Here is a 20,321-nt window from a genome sequence, read left to right as displayed (position 1 = left end):
AAAAAAAAAAAAAAAAAAAATGGGCAGTCCAGATGTACAAAGAAGATAAACGAGACATTGCCTTGAATGTCGACGAGAACCACAAACACAAGTTATCTTTCTTGATTTGTTTACATAAGACAACACATTTTCAATTAATTCGGCAATATGTTTTAATTTTTTACGATACGATGGATTCTATAAAATGATGACGTCAGAGCGGGTGCAAAAGTGCAGGGAAGCGTCAGTGGAAGCTAACGGTCTCCCGTCGAGTTTGAAGGTAAGTCAAATGTTTCATTTAAACGAAGTATCCACACGACTACGCCTGCACGATTTTACCGTATGTAAAATAACAATATATGTCTAAGGCGATTCTTCATGTTCTTAGTATAGAGATAGGAATTATTTTTTTCTTCTATTTTAAGAGTTTTTTTTATTAAGAAATTATAATGACGAATCAAATCTGAATAAAATGTATTATCCCACACGTTTGTATGTTTTTGTTTATATATAGAAAGTACATTTGTTGAAAGGAGTTATCTTTCTTTGTCAGGTATTGATTTTTTTCAAAATTCCTCCCTCTAAGAAATTTAAGCGTCTTTATTTCTCTTTCTTCCCTAAACACACCACCCCGCGGGTGTAAAAGTTGCAGGATTGCGTCAGTGGAGACAGCACGGATGTGCCAATTGTGGAGGTAAATCACATGTTTTATTAAACGAAGTATCCACTTGACTAAGTATGCCTGCTGAAAAGTTGTGTGATAAACAAGTATTTTTATATACGCAGTAATGTTCTGTTGCCAAGATATTGTGGCATTGGATTTTTTTTTTCACATTTGTCTTAAAACTTTTTGATAAGTTTTTCATGTTTTACACATATAAGAACTGTAACTCAAAAAAAATTCTTGTAAATATCAGAATTACCAAATTAATGATGATATCAGAGAATTCAAATTAAGATATTAACCAATCTTTTCAAATTTTAATCTTGATCGAAATAAAATCATCTTTAAATTTTGGGAAGATTCGTTTTTTTGTCTTAGAAAAAATATCATGATTTTTGAACAAATTGAAAATGTGTTTAACTTTGTGAATTCTTGATGCCTTTGTAAAAGTTTCTCAATTTATGCAAGTAAAACGTCAAGGTGAGGGTGAAAAGGTAAAAAAAAATAGTATTCAAGAGAAGGACCTGTCACAACAAATATAAAGGAAGTGAATCTTAAAAGTCCCTCCAGCAATCATTCATAAATTTAGGGTAAAGCTAAATATCGTTCTCAAGGGAAAGTCTTCATTTATTACAAGAAATATACAAGGGTTGTTCTAAAAGTTCGTGGACGATGTCAATCTTCGTTATACCACTTTCAAAAATTTAAAATAAGCGCAAGAAAATATGTAAAAAATATTTGTTTTGTTGATGTGTCAAGTTTCATTCCATTCGATTTAACAGAAATCAATTTACTTCATTTTAAAATCAACATGTTTTGTACCTGCGGAGCACACTACACAGCAATGTAACGTCATAATATAGCGTCAAAAATTTCTCAAAAATACTACTCAGCCACGTAGCATCGTTTTTGAAAGTGGGGGGGGGGGGCAGCCAGAGGAATTTTTTTTTGACTCACCTAAAAACTTGAAAAGCAAAAATAAAATAGTCCAAACTCGAAAATTCTACTTGTAAAAGGGGGGGGGGGAGTAGAGTCCCTTTTTCAATGTCAACTTCTCTTTCAGTACCAGATTTTTTGCATTCAATACTACATTTCCCTGAAATCAATTTCCTGGGGGCCAACCAACCTTTCGATTAAATTTCCTATAGCAAAAGTAAGGTTGGGAAAAAAATTGGCTGCCCCCCCACTCCCTGTTGCTACGTGCCTGTTACTAGTATCTCACTACATTTCACACAATATAATCCAATACCCACTCATTAATAAAACCTTTTCTAGTTATCGACAATTATTTTTTGACATTTGTTCTCCTTGTATAATTTCCTTTGCTCATGTTTTAATTTTTTTTATTACTCAACTCTGGATAAGCAACTCTGAAACGCCTATGTATTAACTTGACGTTAAACTTTTTAGAGTATTTGTTCAGATTTTACCAGATAAACCGTTTCTTCACTGATTTTCCTCGTCCGATACAGTTTCTTTACCGCCTGTACAATTTATAAACACATGCTCGACTTAATTGCGAATTTTTTTTATTCCTTTAACATTTTTACCGTTTACTCAGGAGTTTCCCTATAGTATAACACACAATTGCAACGATATCTACGAAAAATATCTGCTGTTCCGTGACGTTCAACAACGTCATCATTTTGTCGCTTTCAATCAGAACTGCCTATCTTCTCAAACTGATTTCTTTCAAACGAAGCAAAATGTTAAGCCATGATTTGGAATGTGAATCAATTGAACAAATCTCAATTTAAAAGTCTAGGATTTATTTTTGTTTTCATTCCATTTTACAGAGAATATGAATACAAACATTATTAAGTTTATTCAGTGTTTTGTTTGTGAATTATTCAATTTTTACTTGCTCTGCGGTCCATTTTTTAAAGTTTTTAATTTTGGATAGGTTTGAAATAAATCATGATAATTTTAAAATGTTGATTACAAATCATTTGAATTTTGTGTTAAAATATTTCTACCAAATTTGGATAGCATATGACGTGAAATAAAAAAGATATGACAGGAGTCAACGAACTTTTCGAACTGTTTCTTTATATATTCGCCTGGCAAAATTAAAGATGGGGCCGTTGTGTTTATTATAATTTTTGTAAATGTATAGCAGATACATGTACATGTAATGAATGAAATTTTTATAACGAAAGTCGAAATAGAAATGGATATTTCTATGTAATGTTGTATTTATCACATAAAACAATTAAATATTTTATAACAGTTGTGACACTACTTTTGGATCAACCTTTGTATCTGGGTATTGTTTGTGCGTGCTGGTATATTTATTTAGCAGTTACAATATTGATAAAGTATTGTGAATGCCTTTTGATTATGACTTTCTAAATGTCAATTGGAAGATCAAAGCCATCATAACGATTCAATCTATGTGTTATCTAATGTTAAAGTTTAAACTTGCAAGATCGATTTACACCGAAAAATGTCTTTTTATTTTCTAAATTTATCGAATTTCACGATTTAATGTTAATCACATACATGCAATTTTTGATTATGAAGTGTTTTGCACGGAAGAGTTTAAGTTTTTATATTTATTATTAAATATGTAAAATTGAAGATCAAGGCTACCTGTAGCACGTTTATGTCATGTTCACATTTTATCAACTAAACATTAAAGATATTTTTATCACCGAATTCCAGTTATACTTGTTTATATTGTACTTCTACATGAAGACTTAAAAATGATGTGCGTTATCCTCATATTATTTCATTTGTTTTGCATTCGGAAGCTTCACTGTATTCTTTTAATTCTTAGGTTGTGGACACAGGTACCATTTTATGGTTAAAATTCAACAGACTCGAGATATGTTGTCGCAGAGATCACGACTCATGACGAGTTTTGATTTAAACAATATTTAATAGATTGGGCAGCAGGCATACAATGCCTCTAAATGCCCCCTCTGTACAACTATCAATGTTACAAATACAATGAAAATATATATATTACAGTACGTGAATACACACACACACTCACACAGTCTTCCACACAACCTGACTCGCACAGATTCACATAGAACAATCTCAACAAATAATTGCATAAATAACACACCTTTCAACAAAAAAAAATTACCTGACAATTGAAAACAAAAATTAATTGCTTAAGAATTCTTCAACAACTGTATAGAGCCAAGATTTCTGAAACAATAAGTATTTTTATCTAAAGAAAAATTGTGAAAATAAGATATATCTTTATATAAAATGCGCGTAAGCTCAGCTAGCTATTCAAACCTTGTCTAATTTTATTTCTATTAACCAAGACCCAATGCCGAGACGAATATAATTTTCTTGAAAAGATACCAAATGATATTCCATCTACAAATGTCTGCATCTACAAATTACGAACAATTTTGTGTTTTACAGATTTTAAGGGATCTGGATACAGTTTTCATTTTGTTAACAATTTTGAATTTTTATTTGTATTTAAAAACTATATATAAATTAATTTTATGAACTGAATTTACTAAAAGGATGTTGGTTTTTTTCTTCTCATTTATATCGAGTTGCACGAGTTGATGTTAATCACATAGATTCAATTTGTGCTTATTAAGAGCGTTGTACAAAAAGAGAGTTTTCATATTTATATTAATGAATATTCTTTCATTCACTGGAAAATGAAGATCAAGGTTACCATGTTGATGTCATGTTAACTTTCTACTTCAAACACCAAATTACGTCGAAGATAATTTTTAGCAACGAAATCGAATGGTACAGTACTCTCATTTAGTGTACTTTAAATTGATACTCATTATCCACATTTAATTTGCTTTGCATTCGGAAGATTTTTTCGGAAAATATACATATATATTTTTTTATACTAAAGGCTATGGACAGAGGTTCCGTTTTATAGCTGAGATTCAACATACTCGACATACGTTGTCGAAGATATCACGAATAATATAAAAATTCAGCTAATTATCTAATTAAGATTTGCCAAAAATGCCGGCTAATTAATCAGCATGGAATATGGTATTGTAATTTACAGCAGAATATGATTACAGCCCTGTGAATATTTTATTGCTTTTAGTTTTTAGTAAATGCAAAACTTGATAACCCCCCCCCCCCCAAAAAAAAAACAAACTGATTCACCGAATCCGATTTCTACTGTCCTTTTCTCTTAAATTTGAAAATAATTAATATACAAAATTTTACCCGGCAGTTCTAACTAAAGAAAAATAATAAAATTAACTGAAACCTGTATGAAATCAAAAGGGTTCTGAAACAGTAAATTTATATGGTCTGAAGAAAAATTTTGATGAAATAAGGTTTAATCTGAAATAAGAATTACTAAAGGAAATATCTTTAAGCCCATGTTGGATGAATTATTTAAGACTAAGTTAGCTAGCTACCAAAAATAGTCTAATGTTTATTTTTATCAACCAATTCCAAATACCTAAAGAATACAATTTTCTTTTTATGATATCAAATGTTTATGCAGTTAAAAAAATCTTCATGAATGAAGAACATTATTGTATTTTCAGACTTGTAGGGACCTGTATACACTTGCATTGCCGGTTTGTTAATTCATTTCTTTTTATATATTACTGCTTACAGGGTTATTTTCGCTCCGTGTTATTAAACTTATTTTCGCCCTTTCACATTTAAAAAAAAACATCTTTGCCCCGTTTTAAATTCGTCCAGTCATAATTCTGTTTTAATAAATTATTCTGTACTCTTTGCATTCACCTCGTTTTAAATTCGCCCAAATGAAGGTAGGGCAAAAGGGGCGAAATTTTCCCTGCATACAGTCTTTAAAAATCTTTAATATTGAACTTGCATGGCAATGCTCAAAATTCAATAAAATCGATTGACATTGCTATTTATTGTAACAGTATTCTGTATTAATTAATGACTACTCTCTGATCATAATTATCATTGTACAATACCACCTCCCCTTGTCACGTGTTTAATAAAGTGGAAGCCATGGCAAAAAGCCATGCTTGTTTTTACTTCAACTTGTATACTACTTTATTGATACAGTACCTCGTGAAACATTTATCTTAACATTGCATCAAACATCTTGCTTTCAACAGGGCATGAGCTCTGTTATTGAACTAATGTTAAGGGTACTTGACACAAACAAAAAAAATGAATGCCTGGATTGAGATATATTTTTTGACTGATTTTGATTTGAAATGACATAAATAATAAATCCATGAAATATAAAGAAATCGTAGGTTTTCCCCTGATGTTTAGATATGAGACTTTGTTTTGCTTTCTATATATTTCAATACAAAATTTTGCACAAATTTTTAAACTTGTGACCAAATCTTACACAATTCTCCCATTTTACTCGGTAAACATTATTCTGGTTACCAATTTAAATGTAAATCTGTGAGAAATATTGCTGATTTCTGAAAAAAACGTTTGTTCGTATTATTTATCCTAAAGTTTTACCGGACGTGTTGAATTTACTTACCATGTACTCATCACAGACGGTGATGATAATAGTAGTGAGTATAGTTTGAAGATTTTTGATAAATAGTAAATACACAATAAATTTCCACTTTTCTTAGATACAAAAGATAAAAAATAATAAATCCTTAAAAGTGCAAGGAGATGAGTCAAACTCATTCTCAAATCGGAAATTTAAATTCTATAAAACACACTTTTATAATACATGAAATGTAAGTGTGAAATGCTACAGCAAAACGAAGAACACGATTTTACACTGAAATTGTAAGAAAATTTCAACCTCAAATATCAGTTCGAGTCACTTATAAATAAATAGATCTTTCCAATTTCACTTTCTGAATTCGCAACGTAGTGGAAAGCAGTCTTTAATTGTACATGTGTTACCAAACCACATTAGACGTTTCAAAATAACAGATCATCCCAAGTGACGTAATTATTTTGACGATGACAGAGTTAATGGATAAAAGGAAGATCATAATGTTTGTGGATAGAACTCTAGCATTGATTATAAAGTACGGACTTCCACACTCAAATATTATAGTAAATATATTAGGAAATACCCGAAAGCGATGCTTTAATTAAAAGCTGAAGCGATGTTTGCATTGAGGTTGATTTAAGATTTTCAGATACGGAGCCTTGAGTGAAGCACAATTACAAAGCCCATTGGGACATCTGACAAAACAAGAGCACGTGGCATTTAAAATGATTATCAAAATCATGAAATATTAATGTTCTGATTTTAAAAGGCAGCATGCAAATGATAGCTAAATCTTGGCTGGACTAGGAGGATTTTAGACGCTCTAAATCAAGCTGCAGCTGTACTTAAAACTTGTATTGGAACAGTATATTAAGTAATTAATGAAACAATGTGTTCGACCTGGTTTATAGTTTTGGGGTTTATATATTTTTCAAAATGCATTGTATTCGGAGCAGAAACTCCAAAGTTCTCGACTCTTCAACAACAAAAAACACTACAAGACAAAATGTTAAATGGATACAAAAAGACTTTAAGGCCAGTATTAAACCAAGATATGCCACTGATTGTAAACGTTTCCTTCAAGTTTCACACTATTCAAGATTACAATGAAGTTAGCGGACTTTTTGCCTTCAATGGTGGACTTAATTTATCGTGGATAGACGAGTCTATCTTTTGGAATCCAAGCGATTATGGTAATGCAACGGCCGCCAGACTGCCGATTGATGAAATTTGGATCCCAAACATCGGTGTGCGAAATCCGGCAGAGAGTGAAGAATTCATGGAGATTGAGATAGCAGGATTTACAGTACCGGCTACAAATCACGGATTAATCAATTTACAGATTTCGGGGCTGATAAAAATCATGTGTGAACCGGATGTGACGTATTATCCTTTTGATGTCCATCACTGTTCTCTGACTTTGGCGGTTCTCAACTATGAAAGTTATGAAGTTAAACTGCAACTCGCTAAACCAGCACAGGCAATGCATACATTTACTGAGAATGGACAGTGGGCGATATCTGTTCTAGACACTATGATGACTGACAAAGCGATGGAAATTAAACTGGAGATGAAAAGAAAATCTTCCTTTCTCATTGTCAACCTATTTTTACCGGTTCTTTTTCTTTTGTCAATAAATATGGTGGTCTTTCTACTTCCGGTCGAATCAGGGGAGAGAATTTCTTTTTCTATCACTAGTTTCCTGTCATTTGCCGTCTTCATCACAATCCTCACTGAAAAGGTTCCTCAGACGTCAAATCCGCTTTCTGTCCTCAGTATCATTTTTGCGTTTCAACTTGCAAACAGCACCATGATCTTAATCTGCAATGTCCTCGTAATAAATATATACCACAGGTCATGTGATGTCATCTCTTCTTGCACTGTTGCTTTTGTGAGATTTATGGGACAAAAATCACACGAAAAAAAGTCATTGTCTGTCGTCGCCATCAAAATTAAACCTGCTGAAGATCGTCGCAGATCGTGTGAAGATATCGTAGACGAGAAAGTCACTTGGAAAGAAGTTGCATATGCTTTTGACAAATTGTTCTTATTCATTTTTATTTGTTCCACTTTGTTTCCTATCATCGTTTTTATTTTCTATGTTACATTTGAAACGTAGAGTGCATCTTTTTGTCTTTGCATTATTTAATGATTCAATGTAAAAAGATATTTCCCGGTTAAATAAATTATAAGATTATAAATTATAACATTCATTTGCATTGTATGATCGAGAAATATGGAATACTAGTAAAGCATGCATTTGAAGGTAAGTACTGTAAATCACATTTTATTCGCGAGAACTTTATTTTCGCGTAATTACGCGAGACAATGAGGTCGCGAAAATTTCATTCTCGCGTTTAAAAGTATTCCTTACGATTATATAGAGGAAAAACAACAATTCGTGAAAGAGTCAATGACTATTTCGCAAAAATAAGGTGTTGCGAAAATTTAGTGATCTACAGAACTTTCAGTGTCTCTTTTCTTGTAGAAAGATTTGCTTAAAATAAAAAAAAAAAAAAATAAATAAAAAAAAAAAGAAAATCTCAAACACATAGAATATATTCCTTGTACATGTATATTAAAATCTAAATGCTCTGTAATGTTTCCAATGTGACTGGTTGTGCTATGCATTTTTCACATTTTATATAGCTCTGTTGTGTTCCGAGATCTGCCCTGTTTCATAACAATAACAATCAAAAGTGACTGTTGGCCTAAAACCTTCCACAAGCATAAGACTTCCAACAGATCTACAGAAAAGACAATTGTACATAAATTATGATAATTATTATGAATAGGGATGCATATGGTTCATCGGTCCTAAATTTTAAAGTATCACAGTTCTCGGCCAAAATGTCTTTAAAATATTGTAAACTATGTTTTAGAACACTAAACAAAGCCAAATGCCTAAATAATTGACAATTTACTTTTAAAGATACCAAATGTTATTACATCTAAAAAAAATCTCCATGAATGATGCTTTTTTGTGTTCTTTTTTTTTTTTTCAAATTTACAGAGACCTGGATACATTTGGATTGCCGTTTTGTAATTTTTTTTTCTAATTAAATATATTATTTAAAAACCTTTATTTATTGAACTTGCATGACAAAGCTCGAAATTCAATGGAATCGATTGACATTGATATTTATCATAACATTGCATCAGAAAACTTGCTTGTAACAGGGCATGAGCTCTGTTACTGAACTAGTGTTTAAGTTTTACCGCACGCTTTGACCTTGTTTACCATGCAGTCATCATAGCTGCCGAGCTGTTGCTTTATGGTTTTATAAATTAGTCATATTAGTATGATTAAAGACTAACATATAAAACTATAACGCTACAGTTCTGCAGCTAGCACTCATCACTTACGGAAATGACAGTTGTGGTGAGTTGGTATTTCTTTCACGCAATTTTACTCCGAATATTCTGGAATAAAGTTTAAAGATTTTTGACAAATAGTAAATACACAATAATTTTCCACTTTTCTTTAATATAAAAGATAAAAAAAAATTAAATCCTTGAAGGTACAAGGAGGTGAGTCAAACAAAATCGTCACCACACGTTTTTATAATACCTACAATGTAAATGTGATATGCTTTAGCAAAACACAAAACTTGATTTTACACTGAAATTTTATGAAAATTTCAACCTCAAATATGTGTTAAAGTCACTTATAATTAAATGAATCTTTCCAATTTCACTCTCTGAATTCGCAACGTAGTGGGAAGCAGTCTTTAATTGTAACCAAACCACGTTAAACGTTTCAAAATTACAGCTCATACCTAGTGACTTAATCATATTGACAATAACAGAGTTATTTGGAAAAAAGGAAGATCATAATGTTAGTGGATAGAACTCTAGCATTGATAATAAAGTACAGACTTCAACATTCAAATATTTTAGTCAATTAATAACGAAATACCCCGAAAGCGATGCTTTAATTAAAAGCTGAAGCGATGTTTGCAGTGAGGTTGATTTAAGATTTTTAGATACAGAGTCTAGAGTGACTCTATATCTATATATCTATCTATCTATTATCTATTAATAGATATATCTATCTATTACAAGGCCCATTGGGACATCTGACAAATCAAGAGCACATAACATATAGAATGATTATCAAAATCATTAAATATTAATGCTCTGCTTTTAAAAGGCATCATCATTAATTTGCAACTGATAACTGATAATTGGTCGGACTAGATTGATTTTTGGAAGATCAAAAGCTACAACCGTATACTTAAAAGTTGTATTGGAAATTTAAAGTATATTAAGTAGTTGTCAAGACAATGTATCGGACCTGGTGTATAGTTTTGGGATTTATATATTTTTCACAATGTATTGTATTCGGAGCAAAAACTCCAAAGTTCTCGACTCTCCAACAACAAAAAACACTACAAGACAAATTGTTAAATGGATACAAAAAAACTTTAAGGCCAGTATTAAACCAAGATCAGCCACTGATTGTAAAAATTTCCTTCAAGTTTCACACTATTCAAGAATACAATGAAGTCAGTGGTCTTTTTGCCTTCAATGGTGGACTTAAGTTATCCTGGAAAGACGAGTCTATCTTTTGGAATCCAAGCGATTATGGTAATGCAACGGCCGCCAGACTGCCGATTGATGAAATTTGGATCCCAAACATCGGTGTGCGAAATCCGGCAGAAAGTGAAGCATTCATGGAGATTGAGGTAGCAGGATTTACAGTACCGGCTACAAATCACGGATTTATTAATTTACAGATTAATGGGCTGATAAAAATCATGTGTGAACCGGATGTGACGTATTATCCTTTTGATGTCCATCACTGTTCGCTGACCTTGTCTGTTCTCAAGTATGAAGGTTATGAAGTTAAACTGCAACTCGCTAAACCCACAGCGACAATGCATACATTTACTGAGAATGGACAGTGGGCGATATCAATTCTAGACACTATGATGACTGACAAAGCGATGGAAATTAAACTGGAGATGAAAAGAAAATCTTCCTTCCTCATTGTCAATCTATTTTTGCCGGTTCTTTTTCTTTTGTCAATAAATATGGTGGTCTTTCTACTTCCGGTCGAATCAGGGGAGAGAATTTCTTTTTCTATCACTAGTTTCCTGTCATTTGCCGTCTTCATCACTATCCTCACTGAAAAGGTTCCTCAGACGTCAAATCCGCTTTCTGTCCTCAGTATCATTTTTGCGTTTCAACTTGCAAACAGCACCATGATCTTAATCTGCAATGTCCTCGTAATAAATATATACCACAGGTCATGTGATGTCCTCTCTGCTTGCACTGTTGCCTTTGTAAGATTTATGGGACAAAAGTCACACGAAAAAAAGTTTTTATCTGTTGTCGACATCAAAATTAAACCCGCTGAAGACCGTGGCAGATCGTGTGAAGACATCGTAGATCAGAAGGTCACCTGGAAGGAAGTTGCATATGCTTTGGACAAGTTGTTCTTATTCATTTTTATTTGTTCCACCATGCTTCCTATCATCGTTTTCATTTTCTATGTTACGATTGAAACATAGGTTGCAGCGTTGTCAAAATTTTTCAACCTGGAATTCATTTTCATGAACCTTTGACTGGAAATGTTTGTTTTGCGGTTAAGACACAGAAATGTCGGCAGTCCCGGTTAAATATGTATACTTTATTAGTTTGTCAATTTTCTTGTGTAACATACTTGTCTTTACAAATTTTTTCTTTGCATACCGGTACTTTATTGCTTCAATATGCAAAGATATTGTTTCCTGGTAAGATAAATAATAAGATACGTTTGTATTGTATGGTGTAGAATGGAATATGGAATAAATCCTTTAATATGAAACTGAACCAATAGTTTTTTATCTTATAGGAAGGTTAAATATTTACAGTATCTCTTCCCTTGTAGTAAGATTTCCCTAAAATCATATGAAAAAAAAATCTCAAACACATTGAATAGGTTTGTTAAGCATCTGGATATCGGTGCTCTGCAATATTCCAATATTTCAAATTGATGTTGATTCATGCAAATTTACTCTTTTTTTATATTCACGTTTAACATTTTATTTTGCCTCATTATGTTCAGTAATCTGCCCTGTTTCATGACAATAAAATCAAAATTGACTGTTAGAATAAAATCTTCTACAAGCAAAAGATTTACCGCAGATTTACAAGACTAAACAGATCAGTAATAATTCTACGTTTTCATGTTTTCTTAAATCAAGAAATAACTTTTTTGGCATATCAACGGCAACAAGACGACATCATCACTTTGTGCTTCGTCATCTCATCCAGGTGAGATAAACAGAGCATCTTTTATTTTTTGTTATTACTAGTATATTAACTCGTTCTTGAATTGGTGTATATTCTTTCTGCAAGCCTTGTGAATAACAAGCGTTTTGAATTTATCAATTTTAATTTTTCATTAATCGAACCCCAATTTTTATGAAGAACTATATTTCGATTATTAGAATTTTATTTAACTAAATTAACAAGTCTTATGTTTATGCAAAACACCATTTAAATGTATTAACCGGTATACTTTGGCAATATTTAAAAGAGAGGTGGAATCACAGCTTAGAAGGTGTATGCATCTCTGATTGATCAGCCACACCTGCCATGAGTTAGTGTATTGTTCAAGTTGAGGAAATACTCTTTTGTTATATCTAGTATCAGATTTATGACGTTACAAATGCCATGTCATATATTGGACAAAATTGAATCCATTTGTTGGAATAAATACAAGGTTTTCATATAACGACCGTAAAATCTGCAAAGAACGGATCCTAAACGAGGTTTTTGTAATCCCTTCAAAATTAACTTATTTGTTGGAAAATTGTCTTGGTTTTAATTAAGACAGATCACATTCAAAGCATATCTAATCAGTTGAAAAACATAAAACATCATATGAAGGTTATGTTGGATTATTGCTACATAAGGGAAGGCAAATTTGGTGTTTTTTTTACACTGGAATTGCCTGTTATTTATGCTTTCTTAGAGCTTGTAATAATTCCTCCAATTCATTGTTGATGTACCACTGCTCACATCATAGCTTTTCAGGACATTCTTTATGTGGTACAATCAAAGCTTCATTTGGGGAAGGAGTAAAATTCGGCATTTTTTGTTTTTGTCACCTATCGGCATAAGAAGCTTACCACAACAGTGAACTATACTGTATACAGGGTTATTTTCGTCCTGAGTTATTTTGCTTTTGCGAACAATTTTGCACTGATTTAAATTAGCACAGTCATAGTTCTGTTTAAGAAATTTTTCAGTGTTCTTTGTAATTCATCCCGTCTTAAATTCGGCAAACCATGAGAGGCCGAAAGGGGCGAAAATATAACAGGGACAAAAATGTCCTTTATAGATTTTTTTATTGGTATACTGCATTGAGAAATAAGTAAGTAAGTAAGAAAGTAAATGGTTTATTATAGTGACATGTGTTATGTACAATTACAACAGCTGTCAAGAAATATACATATAATAGGAATTTAAACACCCGGCCTATCGGGCCTATTTGTCATTTTAACAATATAACATTCAATATGGATACAAAGATATTACGCATTGCGTTTATTATAAATGATAAACTGTCTTTAAGTATATGCTGAGTATATGAATTTTCCGAAATAACATCTGTAAGGTTTTAACAAATTTGCGCAATCGATTCCACTTCCGATGAAGTTTAAACAAATGACAACTATGCAATCAACAACACGAAAATAGTTAGTAATAGTATATTGATTTCCCTTAATATATTAATGTTCATGTAGGAAACCTCAAAATAGAACCGAGAAAATTTAGTTTGAACCATATTGATAAGAGATTATGATCTACATAACATCTAGGTCTGTAAGACAACGAGAAAGATGTACCGTCTTGTGACTGTTCTCGTGTTTCTAGTCGGTTTGTCTTCAGGTACAATGGATATTCTTGTAAAGTTACAATTTCTATTTTCTAGGCCTTTACTTTGTTCTTTTTTAAGTGTATCTTTCAATAGCACAAATATTAATATTTGTCATATTGTTTATTATAAGGATTTCAAGAAAAGAAGTATGTTTGTAAATGTCATTAATTTCAAAATTTAATGTATTTATTCTTATAAAGATGATTTTGAAATGTATTTATATGAATCTATATTTAATTATAAAAGTCTATCACTAAATTATTTTTTCAAACAATTTCCCCCCAAAAGTCCGGATTCCTTCTCACAAGTTAAATACACATATTTGTTCTGTCTAAAACATGTTCAGAGATATTTTATTTTATAGATTCATTATAATAATTTTTGTATTGTTTAATATTTTTCTAATTCTAGGACCAATGGCGTGTATCAACATTTTGATTTTATAATGAGAACTACATGTATTTTATAGCCTAAATTTGGCTTTGTCTACAATATTAATAGAAACAAAGCTCCATTTGAAACAGGAAAGATAATCTTTTATCTTTCAGGGGCAATAAATAACATAGAATGCACCCACGGCCATCACCGTCACCATGCCCGGGGGACGGGATACTACCCAGCGGACGATCCCATTGAAGGGGGATTTGTGGATATGCGTGATCACAAGTTACAAACACTACAGGTATTTAACAGTTCTATAAGAATAAAGGAAGAAGATACACATAAATAATTTGCTTAAGGTATACCTTTACTCAGATGACTAAAAATTCCACTGATATGAATGAAAAACCACCTATTGCACATTGTACATCTATAATTCTGATGTTAAATTTCAATTTCAAACTACTAGGTCAATGACCTACTTTTCATGCTAGTGGCCCCTAAGTATTTCGCGGGAAATACCTCAATTTTTACACTATGACCATTTTTTTCTTCACTTACAAAATATTATAAGCAACAAAACTCTTCAAATAATAAAATGTTATAGGAATGGAACAGCATTGCTTCATATAAAGAAACGATTGAAGTTTTGGCCATAAACTTGATAATTATTACAGTCCGAATTTCCTCTGCCGTATTTATATTTTTCCCCATTTTTAATCGAATATTACAAAAATCTCACTGATAAGAACTCTAAATTATTTATAGCCTTAGGTTTCCTTTTTGCCCAAATTCTCATGGTATTAACATTATAAATGGGGTCAATGATCAAATTATTGAGATATGTTGTCCGGAATGGTTTATGTTCATTTTATTGAATTTCTTTATTTCATATCATTCAATTATTTGAAATAATTTATGAGCTTAAGGTATACCGGTATCACTCGTGAAATTTCTTAAATCAAGGATTTATTGAGAAGTATATTTTGGATAAGTACTCATATAGAGTGACTCAAAATCGCAGAGAAAATAGGGGGTCAGTGTTCATCTTACTGATCTACGGTGCAATGAAGTTGACCTTTTTGCATTTAAATTTTAACTCTTAGGTTGATTACTTAAACCTTTATTATATTTTATCAGATGTAACCATGGCAAAAAAATATCTTATTTTACGTAAAATATTTTGAATAATATTTATCATTGAATAAATCTAGACTTGCAAGTTAATGCGCGTAAATTATTGTGTGACCTTTTTGCACTAAAAAGTAACATATTTTGGGGTATTAAAAAATTAAATAGACAATAAAACATTTTTTTAAATCAAGCTTATTACGACTTAAGTGCTGATTAGTCACAAGTATCGAGTACTTTAAAATAATGAAAGAAAAAGTTGGGGTCAGTGATGTTAATTTTAAAATATTGGTCAAAATATGTGATTTTCAGGCAAAAAATGGTGTTAATTTTATAGTGACTAATTTGACATATCTTCATTTTTTGGTAAAGTTTGTTGAAGGAAGGTGTAAAACTTGTTCTAAAATATAAATTAAGACCTATATTAAATATTCCTAGCAATAACATAATGGAAAATATTCTCCGAGTAAAAGTATATGAGGCTAAAAGTCCAAGATATTAAATTTAATAAATGTGCAAATTTGCAGAATTATCTGCTAAATATCCTTCCACCACAAAAAATAGTCCCTCACAAATCTTGCTTCTTTGTAGCTTTTTGAGCCGTTTTTAGTTTTTTTGTTGAATGCTAAAGCATTAACATTGTTGAAATTAAACATGTTATAAAAATTGAATTTTTATAAATAGTTTTGAAGTAAGAAGTTCTGCGTGAACTTTTCCAAAAGGCTGACGAGTGACCTACCTTAAATACATATAATATCTGCAAAATGATATTTAAAAATACGTGTAACATTTACATAATGATTAATATTGCAAAAATAAAAAGATTTTGACAAAAATGAAAAATGAAAAATTTAGTCCGAATTTCCTCTGCATTACCATACATTGACATTTCATCCCGTATATTTTCTTCAAATAATAAAATATTAAATTTTTAAATTGATATTGAGTTAAAACTTAGTTATATTTTCATTTATTGCAATTTTTGATTTAACATATTATACTTTATAAAATTTTCTTTCTCTTTTCTGAAACCTGAGTAAACGTCATCCTTAATATTCTGTTCTTTTCACAAAATTCATAGTCAATATGCTACAAGATATTTCAAGTTTCTTCTTTCCTTATGTATGAAGGATTATCTTGAGGGACGAGTTCATCACGTAAGTGTTGCTATGGATAACCACGCAGGGATTCCCTATGGAACTCATGTTTGCATCCCCGAATTGAATAGGAAGTACAACAGATTCATCGATTTCATTGTATGTACAATAAAGCCCAGAATGCAAATTAAACGACATTATATATGAATACTCTACTTTAGAATACTACTCACTTAATTTGTATTTGTTTCCAATTACAATCATTGATCATTGATTGACTTAGCTGTTTTCTAAAATTTTGTCCCGAAAGCATATTAAATTCGAACTCCTTCTCCGATTCAAATGTGTTATTTTGCACGATTGTTTCTATAACAATGAAAAATTGGTAAAACGAACAGGCATGTTGCCTTCTAAATTAAAGTCTCTTTGAAGACAAAGGCCAGCCATTCGGGTAATCTAAACTTAGACTTCATAGATTGATTCAATGAACAAAGTGTATGACCAAATTACATTGTACATGTGTAGACATGTATGCTTTAAACTTCTTTCATTTACGGAATAAACGAAATAAAAAATGTTCTTACATTTTTCCGAGAAGTAATATTCAAAACTATATAAAGAGTTTATTTTTTTCATTTTACATTTAATTATTATATTTTTAGCATTGTAAAAAGTAACTGACTTTTTCTTTAGGTTGTGGATACAGGGCCCGCTTTTTATGGAAAGGGATACAGCAGAATAGACATATGTTGTCGTACTGAGCACGATACCTTTGACAACACCATTAATGGACCTCTCACTCTTGTATTTCATTAAATTAATATGATGTTGAAAGATCGAAATTGTTTACCATCTATCCTGACATAAATTCGGGTTGGTCACGAGATGTAATCTATAAAGCCCAAAGGTTTTTATGGTAAAATTGATCTCGTATCCACCCGTATTTAACCCGATGCTTATTATTTTTTCTTAAGAAAATAACTTGAATACTTTTATATAATTTTCAATAATTAAAACTAAATACATGTTGAATTTTAAGTTTCGTTCAAAATTCAGTTTACTCCTAGTAGAGTGTATTAAAATCGCCATTTTAATCTATAACTACATATGGGTATCATTTATGTTATATCTGAATATGTTTATATCCTTTTTTCCACATAATTCGGTTTTAAAGTAAATTCTATAGGGTTTAATTTGATGTAACTTTCTAGGTTAGTTTAGAAAGCATTTGATTTGTTAAAATATGTAAATCTAAAACCTTTTGCTTTATCATTTATTATTTGGTTATGTAATTTATTATATATGAGGTATGAAATCCCTAAAAATAAGATAATGCAAATTCAATTTTATTATTTAGCAAAATAATTTGAAACTTAAAACGACAAAAAAGCAAGAGGTTGTTTGAATTCAGACTTTAATTTTTCTCAAGATTTTGGGTATTCTGTCCTTAACTAGAGTAGAACCATGCAACATTTTATTTTTTCCATATTTGCATGTTTATTTTTTTACAATTAAAAGGTAAAGCTTTGGTTACTTGAGGACTAATGACCCTATGCTCTAAATTGCACAAAATTTATTTTAACTATATTGTAAAACTAATAAAAAATTGTAATGCTATTGAAAATTCTGTATTTGGTACTCGAAACATAAATTAAACCCTTTTTGAAATAGATCCCCAAGCTTAAAATGACAGACCTTATTCGATTTATTAGGCCTTTACGATTGGATTTAAAAAAAATTGTTCAGTATATTAAAACAAATAGAAAGAAATTGACAAAAGAAATAGGTTATGTTTCCATCCGATGTTAGATTTGGTTATATTAACTACTCATAGGTGTCAGTAAGGAAACTCTGATAACTGAAAACCATGAGTGGTAATCATCACTTGAACTTCGAAATTATCTCTCTTATCAGAAGTAATACATGTATGCCGTCAAAGTTTATTTTGAATTACATGACCAGCATATTTGCAAACAAAAGTAATCTCTTTCTCTCTTTTTCTCATGTGCTAACGCAGAGCTCGAGAAAAAAATTACTTTTATAACAACAAATCTCTAAAAATCATCAAATTTTCACCTTTTTTTACTGATTTTATAGAAGTGAATTGAGTAAAACACAGACAAACTCAGCAGTGAGTATAAATTGTCACTTAACGTATCCCCTAGCTCTTTACTCCGGCAGGCGTAATAACCAGCCCCAATGTTCTAAAACATATAAAAACACAATCACAATTAAATAACATGTAACCTCCTTTGATTGCTCTCTTATTCCAATCATTTTAGCAACTTGGAAATCGTACGGATTAAGAATTTGATTTCATTCGGTACAAACAAGGATACTGTCGAAAACATCAATGGAAAGTCTTCTCCAACAGGCAGGGTTTTACTCTGTAGCAAGAGAGATTGTAAGACTATCTTAGATTACAGGATTAATTTGAAGTACCTAGAATACAAGTTGATGACCCCAGAGAAAGTTTATTGTTCAATATCAGTACGCAACTGCTCTTTGGTTTTTGGCATGAGGATATTTGCTTAATTAATCAAATGAAAATTAAGGATGTTATAATCATATCAATTGTAAAAGAAATAAACGTGTGTTTTGAGTTCATAAGGGTTTTGAAATGAACAACCGATAAATCTAACACTTATCTTTTTTATATTTTACATGCATACATCTCTCTAGCATTTGTGTTAACGTTATACAAGAGAAGAACGGTAACTCTAATATAAACACGAATATATTTTTGTCATACAAATCCTACTTGTTTACTTTAAGCGGAACTTCTGTGTTTGCACACATCAGAATTTTGTTTTAAATAAAAGAAAACCGAGGGATGATAAGGGCTGTGTTTTTAAAGAGTTGCAAGTTTACTTTTTACAATTTCAGGAACCATGACAACACAATTCTTTTTTAAAAAGATAAAAAAAAAAAAAGAAAGAAAAGGAACTTGACAATGTCTAATATTTTTGCAGACATTTAGAAAATATAACATTCAGAGAGAAATCAAAGCTTGGTGCAAATATGAGTAACCAATAATCATGCATTTTTCTGATAACAAGTACAGTTGTAATCGTAATTTAATTAATTACTCATAAAAAAGGTCTTGAAATCATGATTATTTTTTAATTACTTTACGATTACAATGCATAAAATGAAGTTCATCAAATCTTGGTCTTTTATGATATTCTGTGACTATTTTTCAGTGTGTTTGTAAGCAAAAAAAATTAAGAAAAAAATAAAGCTTACTTTCTTTTGTTGTATTAAGAAATGCTTCAAAAAGGAATTGACTATAAAAGCTCGGAAATGATGAATTTTAACAGGACTTCTGAAACTCTTGTTTCATTACCTTGTTTTTTGAATAACTGAAGTCGTTTAAGAAATTATTAAACTGGGAGATATAACCCTGTATGCAGCTGATGAAGGTATATTGCTGCATAAGTGAGTTGACGATGGAAAAGTCATCTCGTTTAATTAATCATAAAGCTTGGTTGTTAAATTATCATTAACGTCTTTTTTCTAGTTAAATACCCTAATATGAAACAGATGAGTCAGACTCTGTAGTATCTTTCATTCGAGCTCACCTTGACATATCGTATCGACATAAAAATGTAAATAACTATTGTTAATTGACAATACGTCCTCAGTATATCTAAAGGCTACGGTAAGTGTTCTCTTCTTTTCACGTATAAAATTCTGAACAAATGTTCATATGAATACAACAAATAGGACTGCTCATAACGGGGGGCAATTGGTACCAATGGGAATTCCAAAAGATTGTCGGAA

The 20,321-nt window shown here is 31.0% G+C and overlaps 3 protein-coding genes across 3 annotated transcripts; all 3 read left to right on the top strand.

Moving 5' to 3' along the window:
• Window positions 1-6,913: 6,913 nt before the first annotated feature.
• On the top strand, window positions 6,914-8,175 carry LOC134277608 (acetylcholine receptor subunit alpha-like). The gene has a single exon (XM_062759931.1). The coding sequence runs from the start codon at window positions 6,946-6,948 to the stop codon at window positions 8,173-8,175; it is 1,230 nt and encodes a 409-aa protein (XP_062615915.1). The 5' UTR covers window positions 6,914-6,945.
• A 2,167-nt stretch (window positions 8,176-10,342) lies between these two features.
• On the top strand, window positions 10,343-11,572 carry LOC134277607 (acetylcholine receptor subunit alpha-like). The gene has a single exon (XM_062759929.1). The coding sequence runs from the start codon at window positions 10,343-10,345 to the stop codon at window positions 11,570-11,572; it is 1,230 nt and encodes a 409-aa protein (XP_062615913.1).
• Window positions 11,573-13,842: 2,270 nt separating this feature from the next.
• On the top strand, window positions 13,843-17,365 carry LOC134277601 (uncharacterized). The gene is made up of 4 exons (XM_062759922.1): window positions 13,843-13,940; window positions 14,478-14,611; window positions 16,572-16,697; window positions 17,232-17,365. The coding sequence occupies exons 1-4, from the start codon at window positions 13,892-13,894 to the stop codon at window positions 17,352-17,354; spliced, it is 432 nt and encodes a 143-aa protein (XP_062615906.1). The 5' UTR covers window positions 13,843-13,891; the 3' UTR covers window positions 17,355-17,365.
• Window positions 17,366-20,321: the final 2,956 nt, after the last annotated feature.

The sequence above is a fragment of the Saccostrea cucullata genome, unplaced genomic scaffold, assembly GCF_032062105.1.
Source record: "Saccostrea cucullata isolate Sc308-1 unplaced genomic scaffold, CSIRO_AGI_Scuc_v1 ctg92, whole genome shotgun sequence".
In the NCBI taxonomy this organism is placed as follows: Eukaryota; Metazoa; Mollusca; class Bivalvia; order Ostreida; family Ostreidae; genus Saccostrea; species Saccostrea cuccullata.
Note: the sequence above shows the minus strand (reverse complement) of the source record. Positions and strands in the feature narration are given on the sequence as shown.

What these genes read in the sequence shown, in the direction of transcription:
- LOC134277608 (XM_062759931.1), top strand. Translation starts at nt 6,946, where the DNA reads ATGTGTTCGACCTGGTTTATAGTTTTGGGGTTTATATATTTTTCAAAA.
- LOC134277607 (XM_062759929.1), top strand. Translation starts at nt 10,343, where the DNA reads ATGTATCGGACCTGGTGTATAGTTTTGGGATTTATATATTTTTCACAA.
- LOC134277601 (XM_062759922.1), top strand. Translation starts at nt 13,892, where the DNA reads ATGTACCGTCTTGTGACTGTTCTCGTGTTTCTAGTCGGTTTGTCTTCA. An exon ending in TCTAGTCGGTTTGTCTTCAG is followed by an intron (nt 13,941 to 14,477) that starts GTACAATGGATA and finishes TTTATCTTTCAG; the next exon opens with GGGCAATAAATAACATAGAA. An exon ending in ACAGATTCATCGATTTCATT is followed by an intron (nt 16,698 to 17,231) that starts GTATGTACAATA and finishes CTTTTTCTTTAG; the next exon opens with GTTGTGGATACAGGGCCCGC.